Source organism: Leucoraja erinacea, chromosome 30, assembly GCF_028641065.1.
Source record: "Leucoraja erinacea ecotype New England chromosome 30, Leri_hhj_1, whole genome shotgun sequence".
In the NCBI taxonomy this organism is placed as follows: domain Eukaryota; kingdom Metazoa; phylum Chordata; class Chondrichthyes; order Rajiformes; family Rajidae; genus Leucoraja; species Leucoraja erinaceus.
This window is the reverse complement of record NC_073406.1, coordinates 690,812-711,989: the sequence shown is the minus strand read 5'-3', so window position 1 is coordinate 711,989 and position 21,178 is coordinate 690,812. Positions and strand designations below refer to the sequence as shown.

Here is a 21,178-nt window from a genome sequence, read left to right as displayed (position 1 = left end):
AGAATTCCGCAGATTCACAACTCTGGGTGAAAATGTTTTTCTTCATCTCAGTCCTAAATGGCCTACCCCTTATTCTTAAACAGTGACCCCTGGTTCTGGACTCCCCCAACATCAGGAACATTTTTCCTGCATCTACCCTGCTCAATCCTCTAAGAATTTTATATGTTTCTATAAGATACCCTCTCAGCCTTCTAAATTCCAGTGAATATATATTGTAAATAACTGGGTTCCCAGCAACGAGCCTTGCAGCACCCCCTTACACCACATCCACTGGCTCTCCCTTATCCATTCTACTTGTTACATCCTCAAAATATTCCAGAAGATTAGTCAAGCATGATTTCCCCTTCATAAATCCATGCTAACTTTGACCGATCCTGTCACTGTTTTCCAAATGTGCTGATATAACATCTCTAACAATCCACTCCAGCATCTTCCCCACTACCGATGTAAGGCTAACTGGTCTATAATTCCCCGTTTTCTCTCTCCCTCCTTTCTTAAAAAGTGGAGTTACATTGGCTACCCTCCAGTCCACAGGAACTGATCCAGAGTCGAGAGAACTTTGGAAATTGATCACCAATGCATCCACAAATTCTAGAGCCACCTCCTTGAGTATTCTGGGATGCAGACCATCAGACCCTGGGGATTTATCTGCCTTCAGTCCCAACAGTTTACCTAACACCATTTTCTGACGAATGTGGATTCCCTTCAGTTCCTCCCTCCCACTAGATCCTCGGTCCCCTAGTATTTCCGGGAGATAGTTTGTGTCTTCCTTAGTGAAGGCAGAACCAAAGTACTCGTTTAACTGTTCTGCCATTCGTTATAAATTCATCTGTCTCTGACTGTACGGGACCTACATTTGTCTTCACTAATCTTGTCCTTTTTACATACCTAAATAAACTTTTACTGTCAGCTTTTATATTCCCTGCAAGCTTTCTTTCATGCCTATTTCCTTGAAGGGTTTCGGCCCAAAACGTTGCCTATTTCCTTCGCTCCATAGATGCTGTTGCACCCGCTGAGTTTCTCCAGCATTCTTGTCTACCTTTCTTTCATGCTCTTTTCCCCCCTCTCAATTAACCCCTTTGTCCTCCTCTGTTGAGATCAACATTTCTCCCAGTCCTCTGCTTTGCCGATTCTTATGGCCACTTCCTTGGATTTAACACTATCCTTGCCTTCCATATAACCATATAACAATTACAGCACGGAAACAGGCCATCTTGGCCCTACAAGTCTGTGCCGAACAACTTTTTTTCCCCTTAGTCCCACCTGCCTGCACTCATACCATAACCCTCCATTCCCTTCTCATCCATATGCCTATCCAATTTATTTTTAAATGATACCAATGAACCTGCCGACACCACTTCCACTGGGAGCTCATTCCACACCGCCACCACTCTCTGAGTAAAGATGTTCCCCCTCATATTACCCCTAAACATCTGTCCCTTAATTCTGAAGTCATGTCCTCTTGTTTGAATCTTCCCTATTCTCAAAGGGAAAAGCTCGTCCACATCAACTCTGTCTATCCCTCTCATCATTTTAAAGACCTCTATCAGGTCCCCCCTTAACCTTCTGCGCTCCAGAGAATAAAGACCTAACTTATTCAACCTTTCTCTGTTCCCTCGTCAGCCTTCCCAGTTTTCTTTTTTTCGCCAGACTTATTGGCTAGAAACTCTCTGGCTGACATGATGGGATGTATGGGATAAATGCCAGTAATTATTTTGACTTTGATGATGGAAACTAGTTGTATTCAAAACAATTCCTCAGTGTGATAGACACAAAATGCTGGCGTAACTCAGCGGGACGAGCAGCAACTCTGGAGAGAAGGAATGGGTGATATTCCGGGTCGACCCGAAACGTCACCCATTCCTTCTCTCCAGAGATGCTGCCTGTCCCGTTGTTACTCTGGCATTTTGTGCCTATCTTCGTCTTAAACCAATACAATACGGTTTTATTGGTCACATTGCACATAAAGTGCAAGTGAAATGAATTTGCCAGCAGCGGTACAATGATAAAGGACACACAATACACAATAAAAATTGAACACAAACATCCACCACAGCATCCATCCCTGTGGTGAAAAGTACAACCAGCATCTGTAGTTGGTTCCTGCACATTTTGTGTAGGAAAGTGTGATGGTTGAATTTTAGCTTAGTCTAGAGATACAGTGCGGAAACAGGCCCAGTGTGGGAGGAAACCGGAGCACCCGGAGAAAACCCACGCAGGTCACAGGGAAAACGTACAAACTCCGTACAGACAGCACCCGTAGTCGGGTTTGAACCCGGGTCTCTGGCGCAGTGAGGCAGCAACTCTACCGTTGTTAATGATTTCAATAATTCAATTACACCACATGGGAAACTTATATATAACAGCACAACCCAACTCAAATTGCTACAATACTTTATTTGTCAGGATACTTGGAAGAGAAACAGGTTGCAGAATTTAAGGAATACCGTGCATGTTTGCTGACTTCAGTTGACGGGGCGGGTGGGCTGGCAGCTTCTTTACATTTAGTTCATGGAGAAATTGTACACAGCTCCAATAATGGCTGAAGTTAGAGATTAATCCTTGGGGCAGTCCACCAATCTATTTGTTCGATCTGAAGTCCACGAGAGGTTGATAGTATCTCTGGCACGAACAGCTAACCATGCACATGTATCATCATTGACAATATAATGGAAACCTGCAGATAAAATATAAATGCAAATGCCAATTAAGACAAAATTACCCCAGACAAAGAGCTGGCACAATGCACTTAAATATTATAGATGCCAGCTCCCTGTCATTTACATATTTGTTCAGTTACAATCAGTACGTCTGAATGGTAATTAAAGTCTAGGACAGAAGGCGGGCACTTGTTACTTTTTACAATGTTTAGTTTAGTTTAGAGATCAGATCCGGAACAGGAACGCCCCCGGCCCACCGAGTCCGCACCGACCAGCGATCCCGCACACTAACACTACCCCACACACTCTGGAGACAATTTATAATTCAACCAAAGCCAATTAACCTACAAACCTGTACGTCTTTGGAGTGTGGGAGGAAAGCGGAGCACCTGGAGTCACAGATTGGACAGGTACATGGGTAGGACATGTTTAGAGGGTCATGGGCCAAGCATGGGCAGGTGGGGCTAGTGTAGATGGGACATGTTGTTCGGGGCATGGGCAAGTTGGGTCTGTTTCTGTGGTGTTTGACAGTTATCACCACTTCCCAAGAGACAATGCAGGTGACGTGCAGGTGAGCACACATCCTGAAACGTTAATTGAAAACAACAATGCTCATCTGGTGAAATCCTGCACCTTATTTGTGGGGTTGGCAGTAGCCTAGAACACCGTCTCATTTATCGCATTACATAGACACAAAGTGCTGGAGTAACTCAGCGGGTCAGCCTGAAGATGTGTCACCCCAAAACGTCACTCATCCTTATCTGCTGCCTGACCCGCTGAGATACTCCAGCACTCTGTGAAACGTCACCTATCCATGTTCTCCACAGATGCTGCCTGCTGAGTTACTCCAGCACTCTGTGTCTATCTTTAGTGTAAACCAGCATCTGCAGTTCCTTCCTACACATTGTTTGATTGCTAATCAGCTTCCATTAGCGAACCATTCTCCAGTGAAGTTATGCGAAACAGCAGGACACCCACTCTATTTCAGTTTTAATGTGAGCTCGAATCTTACACTGCCTGTAATATCCCTTAGGCAGATGTTCAATGTCCCATTTTAAGTGAGGCTAGCTACTCAATCATGGGAATTAATCAAATGTCCTGCTGAGTATTAATCCTCCTGCAGGCATGACATTAGTTAAACCACTCCTCCAGAAGGTCTTCCTACAGCACTAAAATATTCACAGTTTCTTTTTTGGGGTCCCTTATGTTCCAGTGCCAGACTCACATCTTTTCCTGAAGGTGGTAGTATTTGCTGGGAGAATATTTTATTAACAGTGGCAGCTTTAATAATAATAATAATAATAATAATAATAATAATATTTGTTCAGCACTTTTCATACAATAAATAATAGACAATAGACAATAGGTGCAGGAGTAGAGGCCATTCAGCCCTTCGAGCCAGCACCGCCATTCAATGTGATCATGGCTGATCATCCACAATCAGTACCCCGTTCCTGCCTTATCCCCATATCCCCTGACTCCGCTATCTTTAAGAGAATGCAACCCAAAGTGCTTTCCATAAAAACACGTCTAAACAAAAATACACTTTAAAACTGTAAGGACATTGGCAGTTAATGGCATAAAGAGCACAGATTTATATAAATATTTAAAATATAACATTGAGAATGTTAAAGAACAAAAGGCAAAGACACTGATATGCCAAATACAGAGTCCCGTGTACTATAATGAGTACACAAGCTGCTGCTGAAGGCTACGCTGAGATAAACACAAGAGAATAAAGGTTATTTTTACAATGTCATCAGAAGAAGTAGAGTCAGTTAAAAGCTTGATTGAAAATATAGGTTTTTAGCTGCCATTTAAAAAAGAGTGGGCATCTCTCGTGTCCTTGGGTCGGGTGTTCTGCAGTTTGGGGACCTCATTGTAAGATGCTGCTTCACCAATGTTCTTATAGCTGCGGTATTGAGAGGCTAACAGGCCGGTGTCAGAAGACCTGAGCTCTCGAGTTGGGGCATTGGGAAGGAGGGACTCTGTAAAATATGCCACTCCTAAGCCATTTAGGGCTTTATAGACAAGAAGGAGGACTTTATAGTCTATCCTGGATCTCACAGGGAGCCAATGAAGGGAGTATATTTAACACTGGGGTGATATGTCCCTTTTTCTTGGTATTTGTTAAAAGCCGGGCTGTGGCATTTTGAATGAGAATGTTCCATACACCAGCTATGCAACAAGCTGCTAGAGGAGGTACAGTCCTTGAGGCAGGGACTATTGCAATGTTTAAGCAACAGTTAGACGGGTACAAGGATAGGACAGGTTTGGAGAGATATGGACCAAATGAATGCAGGTGGGACTAGTGTGGATGGGGCAAGTTGGGATGAAGGGCCTGTTTCTAAGTTGTGTGATAGAAAGAAATAGGCAAGACACCACCCCACAAAGTTGGCCCCGGAAGTCGGCTATGCGATACGTTAGAGTTTTATTTATCCCAGGAGGGAAATTGGTCTGCCAACAAGTCATAAAACACAGCAAGGTAAATGAAACATGAAAGTCCGGGATTGGGATGTGCAAAGATTTGGGGCTGGGGAGGGTGAAGAGTCTCAGTCCACCCCACGACGGAAGGGGGAGGAGTTGTACAGTTTGATAGCATAGAAACATAGAAATTAGGTGCAGGAGTAGGCCATTTGGCCCTTCGAGCCTGCACCGCCATTCAATATGATCATGGCTGATCATCCAACTCAGTATCCCGTACCTGCCTTCTCTCCATACCCACAAGGGCCACATCTAACTCCACAGGGAAGAAGGATCTCCTGTGGCGTTCTGTGCTGCATCTTGGTGGAACCAGTCTGTTGCTGAAGGTGCTCCTCAGGTTGACCAGTACGTCACAGAGTTCCAGAGCCCCAGCCGCAGGGGGCAAATTCAACCCGCTGATCGGCTATAGAAGTCCCGATGAGGTCGACGTTGTCCACCTCACCCAGCCTAGGCACCACATTTTCGGGGGGGACCTCCGGGGGGAACTTTCAAGAGCGCTCCCGTGATTTTGTCCGGATTAAAGGACGTGCCAGACCACCACTTGCCAGAAAATCTGTGGTGGATCTGAACCATTCTTCACCCTTCCTGGAGTAGATCTGTGGGATGTTTCAAATCTCCTCGAGAGAGAGAGAGAGAGAGAGAGAGCGCATACGTGGCTCCAGTCTAATGTTTCATTCATAAGTCAGGAGAACATTCACTAAAGCAGCTAACAATTCCTCAGGCACAAGTCTACACCATGGAGATCTTCTGCCACACTAGGAAAAGTGTACTCCACTCAGCAATGAATGTAATAAATATCGAAACAGCAGATTCACAGCATTTTCAGTTCCTGCTTCAGATGTTGACCGTTTGCAGATTGGTCTTTGATTTCCGTTTACTGTTGAGCTGCGACTATGGTGAGGGTGATAGATATTCTCCAAGGTTTTGGGCTTGCCAGTGAAGAAGGCCCAAGCCTGTGCGAGAGAAGGCACAAGGCATACTTACCCCATCTACACCACACCAACATAATCAAAGACCCATCCCACCCTGCTCATTCCCTCTCCTCCCCACTCCCATAGGGTGGAAGGTACTGAAACATGAGAGTGCCTATCCCAAGTAGAAGAATGTAAGCTACTGGTTTAGTCTTACCAAAGGACAGGCGGGTGACATTTTCCAAAGGATCTTGAAGAACTTTCCCAAGGTAAAATAATGTCACTGACACAAAAAGCTGGAGTTACTCAGCGGGACAGGCAGCATCTCTGGAGAGAAGGAATGGGTGATGTTTTGGGACGAGAGACAAAGGTCCTGATGAGTTACTCCAGCATGTCGGTGTAAACCAGCATCTGCAGTTCCTTCCTACACCACACTAGCATAAGATTGTACAATTACACATAGGCCTTGGACCTATCTTAGAGTTGGCTATCCTAGTCATAGAGTTATCGTGTCATATGCCAACCAACGTCCATCTACACTAGTTCCACCTGTCCGCGTTTGCCCCATAAACCTATCCTATCCACGCAACGGTCAAAATGTTTCTTTAACATGGCGATAGTCCCTGCCTCTACTACCTCCTCTGGCAGCTCGTTCCATACACCCAGTATCCTTTGTGTGAAAAACGTTACCCCTCAAGTTCCTATGACCATTTCCCACCTCATCTTAAACCTTTAAGCATGTTATTATGCACAAGATGGGCAAATATGTTACTGTATGTATTCTGAGGTCAGGCCTCATCTATCAGCTCAGTGCAAGAAATGTGATTTATTCATAAGCCTTTAATCCTTGAAGGTATTCGACTGCATTTGATCCCGTAACAAGCTTTCTTCAGAATATTTGCCGATTTATCCCAGAATCTCAGAATTTAATCTAAACTCTCAGTAGATTTCATCCCCGAGTGACAGGTTGGAATGTAATTGAAGAGCTTCTAGAGATGCAAAAATGGGCACCTGGGAGAGAGAATCAGGCCACAAATTTAATAAAATATTTATACGTGGAATAATAGGTATCTGGGATTGGATGATGTGAGTGTTGGGGGTGGGTGAGGAGAGTTGATAATGGCCTCCTCAGTGGACCAGGGAGTAAATGATGTCTGGGGTTTAATCCAGAAGTCCTAATGCATTATGTACAAGACACAAATTCATTGCCACAGACGGCTGTGGAGGCCACGTCAATGGATATTTTTAAGGCAGAGATAGATAGATTCTTGATTAGTACAGGTGTCAGGGGTTATGGGGAGAAGGCAGGAGAATGGGGTTTGGAGGGAGAGATACATCAGCCATGATTGAATGGCGGAGTAGGCTTGATGGGCCGAATGGCCTAATTCTGCTGCTGTCCCTTATGAACATACTAAGAACCTGAATCAGTCTGAGGAAGGGTTCTGACACAAAAAGTCACCTATTCATGTTCTCCTGAGATGCTGCCTGACCTGTTGAGTTACTCCAGCACTTTGTATTTTTTTGTCAACTAGCATCTGCAGTTCTTTGCATCAACAATGAGCAACTTTTATTTCAATCTCGGCCACAATAGCTACCGTACATGTTTCTAACCTGCATCGTACCTGTTCTGCATGTTTTTAAAATTATTTTTGAGGATCAGCGGGTCAGGCAGCATCTCTGGAGAAAAGGAATGGGTGACGCTTTGGGTGGAGACCCTTCTCTAGGGGGGTTGCACGTAAGGTCATCGGGTCAAAGGGCGTGGTGCACAGAGCAGCTCAATCCATGTGGAGGACATGGCGGCTTCAGCATACACTGTTTACACACGAAACGCGGACTTTCTTACCTGCAATAAAACCGTCGAAAGGATAATTTTTTGTGCTGTAAATAATTGTGGGTGCTGTCATTGAATGCGGGAAGGTTTAAACTGTTGTTATCTCATGGTGTAGCCTCTTTTACAATCCGCAACTAATAGCTGCATTCATTGTCGTGTCCAGAGACACTGCACCATCTTGATAAGCCTTCGCTAAATAAAGCAAACTCAAAGTCAGAGCAGTTTGATTGCAATATCGTGGGGTTATAATTTTGGGTACCGAGCGCTCAGAACCAAATTGTCTAATATCTTTGCTCTGAACCCGAGCACCAAGGTGTAAGCGAGCGCATCCCTCGGGACAGTCCCCACTCTCCTCCACTCTCCCCCCGGGGTCAGCGCTGTACGGACACTGTCACGGGGCAGGGTGGAGTGGGGCGGCCACTCTGGGCAACGTCAGCTGCAGCAGAGTTGGGGACGGTCTGTTCCATCCGCCCACCCAGAGTCATTGACCGCACTGCACCGACACCCCGACCTCTTCCTCCCACTGACCTCTCCCCAGACCCCTCTTCCCCCCCGGGATAGACAGCCCGGGGTCCACAAGTGTGCAACCAATCCGGATGCTGGGCCAGAAGAAGGGCCCATAGTAAATGCTGACCTGCAGTTCACCGCGTGTACTCCAGTTGGCGTTGCGTGTACTCCAGTTGGCATTGCGTGGCAACAGTACGGGTCACGACCTCAACTGCGTGCAACCTCCCTACATTGTCAGGTTCAGTACAGTCTGAAGAAGGGTCTCGACCCCAAATGTCACCCATTCCTTCTCTCCAGAGATGCTGCCCGGTCCCGCTGAGTTACTCCAGCATTTTGTGTCCATCTTCAGTGTTAATATTCCACCTACTTTGGTAATACATTTGACTAAAACATTTTCCCTGCTTGGGGCAAACAATGCCTAATATTTTAGGTTTCGTTTTTATTACTGTCGTGTGTACCGAGGTACAGTGAAAAGCTTCTACTGCGTGGCCAGAGACAGAACAATGACAGAGGCACAACACAACACAACACAAGATGTAAACCTTGTACTCAATATAAAACGCGAGGAACAATACTGACCTCTGGTGACACGAACAAGGGCAAGACACAGATTAAAGGCATGATGAGTTGTTGGAGTTACAAGCAGGATATTGTCGGGACGGGAGGGGGTCGCCCTTGACCAGTGGATGGGGGTAGCCGGTGGGCCGAGTGGCCGCTGGTGCTAGCCCTTGCTGTAACCACTTTGTAGCAACGTGAGTGTAACAGATCGCGGCGCTACCACTGCGGGAGGGGGGGGGGGGGGGTTGTGGTCAGAGTGAGTGGCGGCCGGTGGTCGTGTCCGGCCAGTGGGGGGGGGGGGGGGGGGGGGTCACTGCCCGAGGCCGGGGTTCAGTGTGGGAGGGGTGGGGGGGGGGGGAGGGGAGAGGGGGCGATCCGGGGGCGGGGAACGGCGCGGCGCTCCCTCCTCCCCCCCTCCCCTCCTGCACGGCATGGTGCGGTCCGCGGGGACACTTCCTGGAACCGAATAGAGGAGACAAGGGGAGAGGAGAACAAGGAAGGAGGGAGGGAGAGAGAGGAGAGGAGAGAGGAGGAGGAGGAGGAGGAGAGGAAGGAGAAGGAGGAGGGAGAGGAGGGAGGAGAAGGAAGAGAGGAGAGGAGGAAGGAGGAAGAGAGAGAGAGAGGAGAGAGGAGAAGGAGAGAGAGGAGAGGAAGGAGGGAGAGAGAGAGGGGGAGAGGAAGGGAGAAGGAGAAGGAAGAGCGGGGGAGAGGGAGGAGGAGAGGAGGGGAGGGAGAGAAGGACAGGGAGCGAAGGGGGGGAGAGGAGGAGAGGAGGAGAGAAGGGGAGAGGGAGGGAGAAGGAGGAGAGGAGGAGAGAGGAGAGGAGGCGAGAGGAGGAGAGGAGGGGGAGAAGGAGGGGAGAGGGGGAGAGGGAGGAGAAGAGAGGAGGAGGCAGAGAGGGAGAGAAGGAGGGGAGAGGAGAAGAAGAGAGGAGGAGAAGGAGAAGGAGAAGGAGAAGGAGAGGAGAGGAGGCGAGAGGAGGCCATGGCGGGCAGCCTGAAGGACGAGCTACTCTGCTCCATCTGCCTGAGCATTTACCAGGAGCCGGTGAGTTTCGGCTGTGAGCACCACTTCTGCCGGCGATGCATCACTGAGCACTGGAGCCGGCAACAGCGAGGTTGCCGCGACTGCCCCGAGTGCCGGCGATCATTCAGCGAGCCGCTGCTGTCTCCCAGCCTGAAGCTGGCCAACATTGTGGAGAGGTACAGCGCCTTCCCACTACACGCTCTGCTCCACCCGCAGCGCGGCCCACACGCCTGCAAGGACCACGATAGGGCCAAACTCTTCTGCCTCAGCGACAAGTGTCTGCTCTGCTTCTTCTGCGACCAGCCGGCCCTCCACCAACACCATCACGTCACCAACATCGACGAGTCCTACGAGGAAATCCAGGTAAAGTCACCTGAACCCTCACCTGACCTCCCCACAACACCCACACCTGTGGCCGGTAACGGAGACCAGGTGTCAGGGACACTCAGGCCGCACTTTGTACCTTCCGCAGGTATCATGTTCCCCAAAAATCCACAACCACACGGCGTAGAAGGAACTGCGTGTGTGTGGATATGATATGTATATATGTCTATGTATACGTGTGTCTGTGTTTGTATATATATATACACATATATATTATCTGTGTCTGTGGAAATGTATGACTGTGTATCTGTGTGTGTGTGCATATACATATATAATGTATGTGTGCATATACATATATAATGTATGTGTGCATATACATATATAATGTATGTGTGCATATATATATAGTTTACAGTGTACTATGTCCACATATCGTGTTGTGCTGCTGCCGGTAACAATGTCATTGTTGTATGTGGGCCACATGACAACAAGCTCCCTTCACTGTGGTGACTGTGTGTGTGTGTGGGTGTGGGGGGCTCTGTGTGGGTGGGGGCTCTGTGTGTGTGTGGGTGGGGGGTACAGTAGCTCCTCACAAGCCATGTTTTGCCTGACATGTTTATTCGGTGTAAAGCCGGTGATTCCAGCTAACTAACCCAGTGTAGGGAGAGTGAAGGGGAGAGGGGAGGGGTGTGTGGACGGGGCCAGCTATACACGGCATGTGAGCTGACGTTACAGGGCCGGGTTTTTAACTGAAGCGTGGGCCCATGTTCCAACACAAAGACCGACATGTTTGGTCACCGCTCAATCTGACCCCAATGTTCACAATTAAACGCTGCCGGGAGAGTGGTGGCACCTTCCTGCTGAGACCACGGGGGAAGGGCTGTGTGTGTGGGGGGCTGTGAGTGTGTGGGGGGGGGTGTGTATCTGTGTGTGTGTGGGGGGGGGGTGTATGTATGGTGTGTGTATGTGTGTGGTGGGGTTGTGTGTGGGCTCTGTGTGTGTGTGGGGTTATGTGTGTGGGGGGGGGCTCTGTGTGTGTGTGTGTGGCACTGTGTGTGTGTGTGGGGGGGGGGGGGTTGTGTGTGTGGCTCTGTGGGGGGGAGGGGGGTGTGTGTGTGGGGGGGGGGGGGCTGTGTGTGTGTATGTATATCTGTGAGGGGGGGGGGGGCTGTGTGTATGTGTGTGTGTTTGGGTTGGGGGGGGTTGTGGGATCCGTGTGTCCAGACACAGGATGCTGGAGTTACTGGGACGGGCAGTGGGTGGGTGGACGGGGGGGGGTGTATGGCTAGACCAATGAAAACAATAAAAGGGTGTTTGTTTGTGAGGGGGCTAATAATAACATTGCGCTAAATGTTATTCCCTTATCATGTATCTGTACACTGTAAATGGCTCGATTGTAATCATGTATTGTCTCTCTGCTGACTGGTTAACACACAACAAAAGCTTTTCACTGTAGCTCGGTTTATGTGGTACTAAACTGAACTAGGGAGCTGGGCATTGTAGATGAACCTTGATCTTGGATTTGGGCTTGTCTCCAATCCAAACACGAGACACCCCACGCTGAAGTGGTGAGTCCTTGAACCTTTCCCTAAACTAGTTTTGGCAGCATTCTGCAGTTTTATTTTGACTGCGTCAGCACATTGCAACCAACAAAAGGCTGGAGTAACTCAGTGGGTCAATGGAGAGCATGGATAGGTGATGTTTTGGGTCTGGACCCTTCTTCAGTCTGAAGCCTATCCATGTTCTCCACAGATGCTGCCTGACCCGCTGAGTTACTCCAGCACTCTGTGAAACGTCACCTATCCATGTTCTCCACAGATGCTGCCTGACCCGCTGAGTTACTCCAGCACTCTGTGAAACGTCACCTATCCATGTTCTCCACAGATGCTGCCTGACCCGCTGAGTTACTCCAGCACTCTGTTCCAAGCAACCCAGGGAGCAGGGTTACAGGAAAGAACTGCAGATGCTGAGTTAAACCGAAGACAGACACAAAAAGCTGGAGTAACTGGGTGGATCAGGCAGCATCTCTGGACAAAAGGGATGTTAGCCCCTTCACCTTAAAGCTATGTCCTTGGTCCTCGATTCCCCTACTCTGGACAAGAGACTTTGTGGGTCTCGGAGGAGATTCTGTGTGTCTGTGTCAGTGCGGTGGAATGTGCTGCCTGTTACTACCTGCATCAGAAGGAAGGCTGATCTAACGTAAGCATTGTCTGTATTTCACCCGGAACATGATTGAAGGTATATAGACTACCAGCTCATCTCCTGAAGAGGTTGACTCCTGCAGTGGAGATGTCACCCCTCTCTGTCTGTTCTTGGAAAGACCCACCCTGTTGTTGAGTGGGTTAATGTATGATAAGCATTTGTCGACATTGGGCTTGTCCTCACTGGAGTTTAGAAGAATGAGGGGGGAACCTCATAGAAACGTACAGAATAGTGAGAGGCTTGGATAGAGTGGGTGTGGAGAGGATGTTTCCACTTGTGGGAGAGTCTAGGACCAGAGGTCACAGACTCAGAATAAAAGGACTACTTTTAGCAAAGGAGATGAGGAATTTATTTATTCATAGGGTGGTGAATCTGTGGAATTCTTTGCCACTGAAGGTTGTGGAGGCCAGTCATAGATATATTCAAGGCAGACATTGATCGATTTTTGATTAGTATTTATGTCAGAGGTTATGGGGAGAAGGCAGGAGAATGGGGTTCGGAGGGAGAGATAGATCAGCCATGATTGAATGGGGGCGTAGAATTGATGGGCCGAATGGCCTAATTCTGCTCCTATCACTGATTAACGTGAACTTATGATAACGGAGTAATGAAATTCCTAGGTAGACAAAAATGCTGGAGAAACTCAGCGGGTGCAGCAGCATCTATGGAGCGAAGGAAATAGGCAACGTTTCGGGCCAAAACCCTTCTTCAGACTGATGGGGGGGTTCCGTTGATTTTTGTGTACCTTCAATTTTCCAGCATCTGCAGTTCCTTCTTAAAAACAATGAAATTCCTACTTGTTGCAGTTTGACTGCATGCAATTCATAAATGTGCAAGTGATTCATAAACATGTCAAAGCATGGAAGATGCTTGGTGCAGCCAAGGGAGTTTCCAGCCATAACATCTACTGTGCCGCTACAGACCACCTCCTGTGGCCCAGAGGAGGGGGGCTTGCTTGTGTGGAATAGCCTCTCCACCTTCATTCACCTTATAGAAACATATATGTAAAACTCTTAAAGGATTGGACACGCTAGATGCAGGAAAAATGTTCCCCATGTTGGTGGAGTCCAGAAGCAGGGGTCACAATTTAACAATAAGGGGTCGGCCATTTAGGACTGAGATGAGGAAAAACTACTTCACCCAGAGAGTTGTGAATCTGTGGAATTCTCTGCCACCGAAGGCAGTGGAGGCCAATTCACTGGATGTTTTCAAGAGAGAGTTGGATTTAGCTCTTATGGCTAACGGAATCTAGGAATATGGGGAGAAAGCAAGAACGGGGTACTGATTGTGGATGATCAGCCATGATCATATTGAATGGTGGTGCTGGCTCGAAGGGCCGAATGGCCTACTCCTGCACCAATTCTCTATGTTTCATCTCCCACGTGCTGGATTTTGGATGCTATCCTCGTCTACGATGGTGTTGTGACTATTGTTCTCTGGAATGACACGGTGCTGGAGTAACTCAGCGGGTGGGTCAGGCAGCATCTGTGGAGAACATGGACAGGTGACGTTTCACAGAGTGCTGGAGTAACTCAGCGGGTGCAGCAGCATCTGTGGAGCTAAGGAACGTAGGCAGATGTTTCAGTGGGTCCGGCACCCTTCCGGGTTTCGTTTCCAGAGTGCTGGAAACGTTGCCTATTTCCAGACATGGATAGGTGACGTTTTTCGGAGTAACCCAAAACGTTGCCTATTTCTGTCGCTCCATAGGTGACGTTGAGTGCTGGACCATAACTCAGTGTGGGCATCTAGGCAGAAATCTGTGGAGAACATGGATCGGTCGAAACGTTTCACAGAGATTTGCTGGAGTAACGCTCCAGCTGCTGCACCTTAACTCAGCGGGTCAGGCAGCATCTGTGGAGAACATGGATAGGTGACGTTTCACAGAGTGCTGGAGTAACTCAGCGGGTCAGGCAGCATCTGTGGAGAACATGGATAGGTGACGTTTCACCACCAGCCCTGGCAGCATGTTCCAGTCACCCACCAGCCCGTGTTAGAAACCTGACATCTTCTGTGGAATGGCGGACTCGTCTTTGTCAAGCCCAGTCTGCAGGAACAGATTGAAGCGGTCATTGCCAAATCCAACATCTGTTTCTCTCTGGCTGAAATATTCAACTATTGCGAATCTTTGGCAGCCAACTATCCCCATATCTATTTTGATTTCCTGTGACCTGAATATAACTATTATTTGCTGCTAAACCCGTTCTTTGTCCAACTACAATGCATACTTGAGGCTGATAATTCAAAGAATTCAAGGCGGGATGGTGGTGCAGCGGGTAGAGCTGCTGCCTCACAGCCCCAGAGACCAACCGGGCTTTGATCCTGACCACAGGTGCTGTCTGTACGGCGTTTGTGTTTCTTCCCCGTGACTTGCGTGGGTTTTCTCCGGGTGCTCCAGTTTCCTCCCACAGTCCAAATATGTACAGGTTGCAGGGTGAATAGGCTTGGTATAAATGTAATTTGTCCCTAATGTGTGTAGGATAGTGTAAGTGTGCAGGGATCGCTGGTCAGCATGGACTCGGTGGGCCGAAGGGCCTGTTTCCACGCTGTATCTCTAAACTAAACTAAGCCTGGTGCTGTTTGTTAATGTCTGACTGTGGCAACTGACTAAGATTTTTGCTGTCTGTTGGGACCTGTCTGTATTGAGCAGCTGCTTACCAATGCTCACCGCAGGGAAATGTCTATTTTTGATTGGCGTCAGGAACTTTGTGGGGTGCATATATCATTAGTGGTCACGTTAACTTGCCTGTGCTAATGTTTTAATTATTCGTGCTGACGTAGATGGGAAGTGCAATCAAGTGAATGCAACAAAAATTCCAGCTGCCAAATTTGTTGTGGGATCCTGACCCGAAACGTCACCTATCCATGTTCTCCACAGATGCTGCCTGACCCACTGAGTTACTCCAGCACTCTGTGAAACGTCACCTATCCATGTTCTCCACAGATGCTGCCTGACCCGCTGAGTTATGGTGCAGCAGCATCTATGGAGCTAAGGAAATAGGCAACGTTTCGGGCCGAAACCCTTCTGGAAATAGGCAACGTTTCGGGCCGAAACCCTTCCGGGTTTCGGCCCGAAACGTGCCTATTTCCTTAGCTCCACATATGCTGTCTGACCCGCTGAGTTACTCCAGCACTCTGTGAAACGTCACCTAAATGTTCTGACTGTCGACCCAAATCTTTGCCCCTCGTGAGTTTATAATTTTATCGGGTCTCCCCTCAGCCTCTGCTCCAGAGACAACAAGCCAAGTGTGTCCAGCCCCTTGGTCCAGCTAATACCCTGTAGCCCAGGCAGCATTCTGGCAACACCTCCTCTGCAGCCTCTGCCGAGCCTCCACATCCTGTAATGGGGCGAGCACACCTGCACGCAATCCTCCAAATGTGGCTTGGTGTGTTTCTCCAGGTACAGGTGAGTGTGTACCTTTAGGGTGTGATGTTAGATTGCTGGTTTGTATTGTTTCGGCTGGACTAAGCATGAGGGGAGCGTAAATGCGTTGAGTTTATGGTTACGTGTATCGAGGTGCAGTGTAAACACTCCCGTGGCCAAGGTGAGCTCACTAACCTCCTTGTCCAAAGGTGCCAGCCATAGAACACTCGGGCACAGCTATAGTTCAAGAAGGCGGCTCCCCAACAGCTTCCCGTGGCTAATGGGGATCAGTATGTGGCTACCCAACTCCCCCTGTAACTGTGAGTTGAGGCAGGGGCTATCCCAACGTTTAAGAAACAGTTGGACAGGTGCATGGATAGGACAGGTGTGGAGGGATATGGACCAAGCGCAGATAGGTGGGACTAGTGTAGCTGGCACATGTTGGCCGGTGTGGGCAAGTTGGGCCGAAGGGCCTGTTCTGTGCCTGCGATTCTCTGACCCTCACTAGTATTCACTGCCGGGGTTGTGTGGACAGTATGATTTGAGCAATGAGCCAGCTGGGGGGGTCAAGGAAGCTGACACAAGGGGTCAAGGTAGCTGGAGATGGTGTTATTGGGAGCGGTGAAGGGAGAGGACCAAAAGGCATAAAGCCTCTGAATCTCTGCCTGAGTCTGGGAACTCTGACCTCTTTATTGATCAGACAAGTGTTTTGTAAATTTTGTTCCAGTAAGGTAACCGTTTTAGCATTTACAGATTTATTTAGTGAGTTTTGCAAGCTGTGTCTTGTATACATTCTGATGAATCTATGTAGCAGGAGTGATCACACAGAGAGGTTCTCCAAGGATGGCCTTGCCTTTCATAGCTCGTGGTTTGTTGTGCTTCACAGCTGCCTTTATTCGGGGACATGAAGACAGTTCAGAATTTTCTTGAGAGAGTTAAACTGCCAGTTCTATTGTTGTTTAATTTGTGCGGCCACAATATAAATGGCCACTCTATAAAATGCCTCGTGAGCTGCTGTAGATTTAAATAAAGAAAAGACTCTCATATTTCAGATAGCTCGCACTGCTCTGCACACACTGGGCTTTGCAGAGCGGGTTTGTAGGTTAATTAGCCTCTGTAAATTAGCCCCTAGAACAGAAACAGGCCCACATTGTCTGTGGCAATCTTAGTACTGAGTTAAACTGATCTCCTCTGTCTGCATGTGATCCATATCCCTCCATTCCCTGTTCACCCACATGTCTATCTAAAAGCCTCTATAAACACCACTATCATATCTGCCTCCACCACCACCTCCCCTGACAGCGAGTTCCAGGCACCCACCACCCCCTCTTGCCCCCCTCCCCATTAAACGTTAACCCTCTCACCTTAAAGCTACGCCCTCGAATCTATTGACATTTCCACCGTGGACAAAAGATTCCAGAAACATAGACAACAGGTGCAGGAGTAGAGGCCATTCGGCCCTTCGAGCCTGCACCATTCGCCATTCAACATGATCATGGCTGATCATCCAACTCAGTATTCTGTACCTGCCTTTTCTCCATACCCCCTGATCCCTTTAGCCACAAGGGCCACATCTAACTCCCTCTTAAATGTAGCCAATGAACTTCACAGAACCTTCCCCATTTATGGTTCTGATGATTTTATTATGTAGGGGGTAGGAAAGCAGCTTGCATTTATTGTAGACTCTCAGCTGGCATTTAATGAAGAGATTCCTTTCCCAGGAGAGTTATTTCTGTTATGTAAGGAAGCGTGGCATCAAAAGTGCTTGCGGCCATGTACAGGAATGTGAAGAGTGACTCACCTGGAGTGATGACAACTGAGGGCAATAACTCACAGCCCAGTGGTTTGAATATTGATTTCTCGAACTTCAGGTTTTCTCTAAAGGGCCTGTGCCACGTGGCGATTTTGTTTGGCGATTGCTGGCATCATTGACTGACTGAGAAACTCGTGACGTGTTTTGTTTTTCCAAGTGTCGCAACATTTGTTTTGTCGCAGCTGGATTTTGAAATGTTGAAAATGTTTTGGTGACCCCGATATGATGCCGGCAGTCTCCGAAAAAATCACCAAGTGGGGCAGGCCCTTTACTTCCTTTATCATCGTTACGTATTTGCATATCTTTCATTCATTGTTCTTTATCTCACCACATCACCGTCTATATCTCGTTTCCCTTATCCATGTCTGAAGAAGGGTCTCTGGACCCGAAACGTCACCCATTCCTTCTCTCCAAAGATGCTGCCTGTCCCGCTGAGTTACTCCAGCATTTCGCGTCTATCTTCGGGAGTAGTTCTATGAAGGAAGACACCGGCTGATGTTTAAAGGTGGTCGTTTATTGACCAGAGGTTGATGGGAAATCCGACAGACATACATCTATTTATGGGAGGCATAGGTGTGGTAGACAGTCTGAACCTTTTTCCCAGCATGGAAATATCAAAGACTAAAGGACATGGCTTCAAGGTGAGAGGGGCAAAGTTTAATGGAGACTAGACTAAGTGGGACCCGTGAAATTCCATTTCACGCAGAGCGCAGGCCACCAAATTCAATTTAATTGCATTTCAAGCTGAGTGCAGGCCATCAAATTCAATTTCATAGCATTTCCAGCAGGGTGCAGGCCACCAAAGTCAATTTCATAGCATTTCAAGCAGAGTGCAGGCCACCAAATTGCCAAACGACTCATTGCATTGTCAGTAAGGGCTAACAAATCATTTATTGCAAGTACATTGCAGACTCACAGTTCAGTTGAGTCACAGCTTAGAATCACAGTTGTGGCCTCTCCCTCGCGATCTTCCAGAGTGACTGACTCGTGTCCAGGCATCCGGGGTTTTATAGTCCTGCCCCCACCCCCCCCCGGAAGGTGCTTTACCTTCATCGTGGTGATTGACAGGTGAGAGGCCAAATCAGCTGATCTCAAGATTTTTAAACAGTCATAACTTTTTTTTTTTTTTTCATCAATCGGAAAAGTCCTCAGCGAAGGGCTGCCTCAGCGGAGGAGGACTGTGAGTAAGATGGCCAAAAAATCATAGCGATATATGGTAGCGTTTTTTCTAAAATCAATATACAGCGCAGATAGGAAGTGGTCAAGATGGGACTAGTTATGTTGATAGATAGATGTGCGGGGAGAGATGTGGGTGCCTGGAACGCGCTGCCAGAGGTGGTGGTGGAGGCAGATACGATAGTGGTGTATAAGAGGCTTTTAGACAGGCACGTGGATTTGCAGGGAATAGAAGGATATGGATCACGTGCAGAGATGATGGCAAAATAATCGATGGTGCAGGTAGGAACTGCAGATGCTGGTTTACACTGAAGATAGACGCACAGAGTAACTTAGCGGGTCACAGGCAACATCTCTGGAGAGAAGGAATAGGTGACGTTTCGGGTCGAGACCCCTGTTTGATTTGGCACAGACCCTGTGTTGTTCCATGATACCTCCACCACTCTCATTATAATCCTTCTGCTCCAGTTATTCGGGGTGTTGTGGCTTCAATCCATCTTGCTTTATGGGGAAAATTGTTTTTTCTGGTGTATGAGGCTTTTCTTTAATGAATTCCTTTGTTGGAGTAATTTAAAATGTTGGTCGCTAAGCCCAGCTGCAAAGCTGAGAACGTACCACTGTGTCAGTATAATATTTACATAAGGATGAGGGGGGGGAGAGAGGGAGAGAAATTAAAATTTAGCGAGTCGTAGATAAACCATGATCATGCTGCAGCTTGAATAGAATAATGGCTACCTTGCCTCTCTGGGGTTTATATTAGGACAGAGTCTCTCCTTGCTTGTGTGCTGTGTTAATACTCAGTGGATCACGTTACTTAACAGCACACATTCCTGGTGTGGGGAGGAATGAAGAAATAAATTGCTGTTGAAATATTATTCTGTGGAGGGAGTGTTGGGATTTGCATTCTTTCTTTCTTTCTTTCTCTCCATCACGGCAGACCATGGAGAAACGGGGAGCTGCAGATGCTGGTTCAACAACAGACGGCCACAGAGTGCTGGAGTAACTCAGCGGGTCAGGCAGCATCTGTGGAGAACATGGATAGGTGACGTTTCACAGAGTGCTGGAGTAACTCAGCGGGTCAGGCAGCATCTGTGGAGAACATGGATAGGTGACGTTTCACAGAGTGCTGGAGTAACTCAGCGGGTGCAGCAGCATCTATGGAGCTATAGAAATAGGCAACGTTGGCTATTTCCAGAAGGATTTCGGCCCGAAATTTCCGTTGCCTATTTCCTTAGCTCCATAGATGCTGTTGCACCATAACTGAGTGGGTCAGGCAGCATCTCTGGAGAACATGGATAGGTGACGTTTCACAGAGTGCTGGAGTAACTCAGCGGGTCAGGCAGCATCTCTGGTGAACATGGATAGGTGACGTTTCACAGAGTGCTGGAGTAACAGTGTGGCTAGTGTACATGACAGTGTGTACAGTGTATAGTGATAGTGTGTACAGGATAATGTTAGTGTGCGGGGATCACTAGATGGCGCAGACTCGATGGGCCGAAGGGCCTGATACTGTGCTGTATCTCTAAAGACCCCTAGCCCCACACCCTTAGTGTACAGAGATGGAAGGTGTTTGCCAATGCTAGCCGCCTGGGGTCAGATATACAGACCCAGCCGGGGCTTGTAGGGCAGGGCACAGTCTATATCCGTAAACACCAACACCTCCCAGACTGGAGGGTCGAGAATGGCTTAGGCAGCCTTGCCGGGCGGAAGTGTAGCACCTGTCTAGATGTCTGGAACTGTGCAGTGAAATAGGAAACCAAAGTCAAACAGGATTATTTCTGCATATTTTCATTTAGAAAGGCAGGACAAGTTGTGAAGGAATGTGAATGGAATGAGAGAATTCCCATTGAAACTGGACATTTTCCAAATCTGCAGGAAGGAACTGCAGATGCCGATTTAGACACAAAAAGCTGGAGTAACTCAGCAGGACAGGCAGCATCTCTGGAGAGAAGGAATGGGTGACGTTTCGGGTTGAGACCGTTCTGCAGACAAAGGGTCTCGACCCGAAACGTCACCCATTCCTTCACTCCAGAGATGCTGCCTGTCCCGCTGAGTAACTCCAGCTTTTTGTCCCGATCTTTGGCCATTATCCAAGCTTTGTTATATATATATTTTATGCAAAGAACACGGTAAAGGGTGTGTTGTGTGTGATTTGACTTTGCGGTTTTGCAAGTTTTTCTCGATTAGGTCAAAAATGCCAGATATGTTGGTATTTTATGCTGAAGACGTAATGCATTAACAGTAATTCCCGAGTCTGGGATGGTGGTGCAGTGAATCTATAATTACTGCAGGAAAGGTGAGTGTATGAGCAGTAGATGCAGAGAT

The 21,178-nt window shown here is 47.9% G+C and overlaps 1 protein-coding gene and 1 long non-coding RNA gene across 3 annotated transcripts in view; one reads left to right on the top strand and one right to left on the bottom strand.

The window, feature by feature from the left end:
* Positions 1-2,377: 2,377 nt before the first annotated feature.
* Positions 2,378-10,126, bottom strand: LOC129711442 (uncharacterized). Of its 2 annotated transcripts, none has more exons than XR_008725846.1 (2): positions 9,990-10,126; positions 2,378-2,677 (listed from the first exon to the last, which is right to left on the bottom strand). It is a non-coding gene; the product is annotated as an uncharacterized LOC129711442 (long non-coding RNA). The 2 variants fall into 2 exon arrangements; XR_008725847.1 differs by lacking the exon at positions 9,990-10,126 and adding an exon at positions 8,973-9,174.
* trim62.1 (tripartite motif containing 62, tandem duplicate 1) overlaps positions 9,910-21,178 on the top strand; it is a 33,979-nt gene continuing 22,710 nt past the window's right edge. Inside the window, exon 1 of the mRNA XM_055659057.1 lies at positions 9,910-10,340. Coding sequence (XP_055515032.1) covers positions 9,936-10,340 — 405 coding nt within the window. The 5' untranslated portion in view covers positions 9,910-9,935. The remainder of the gene's footprint in view (positions 10,341-21,178) is intronic.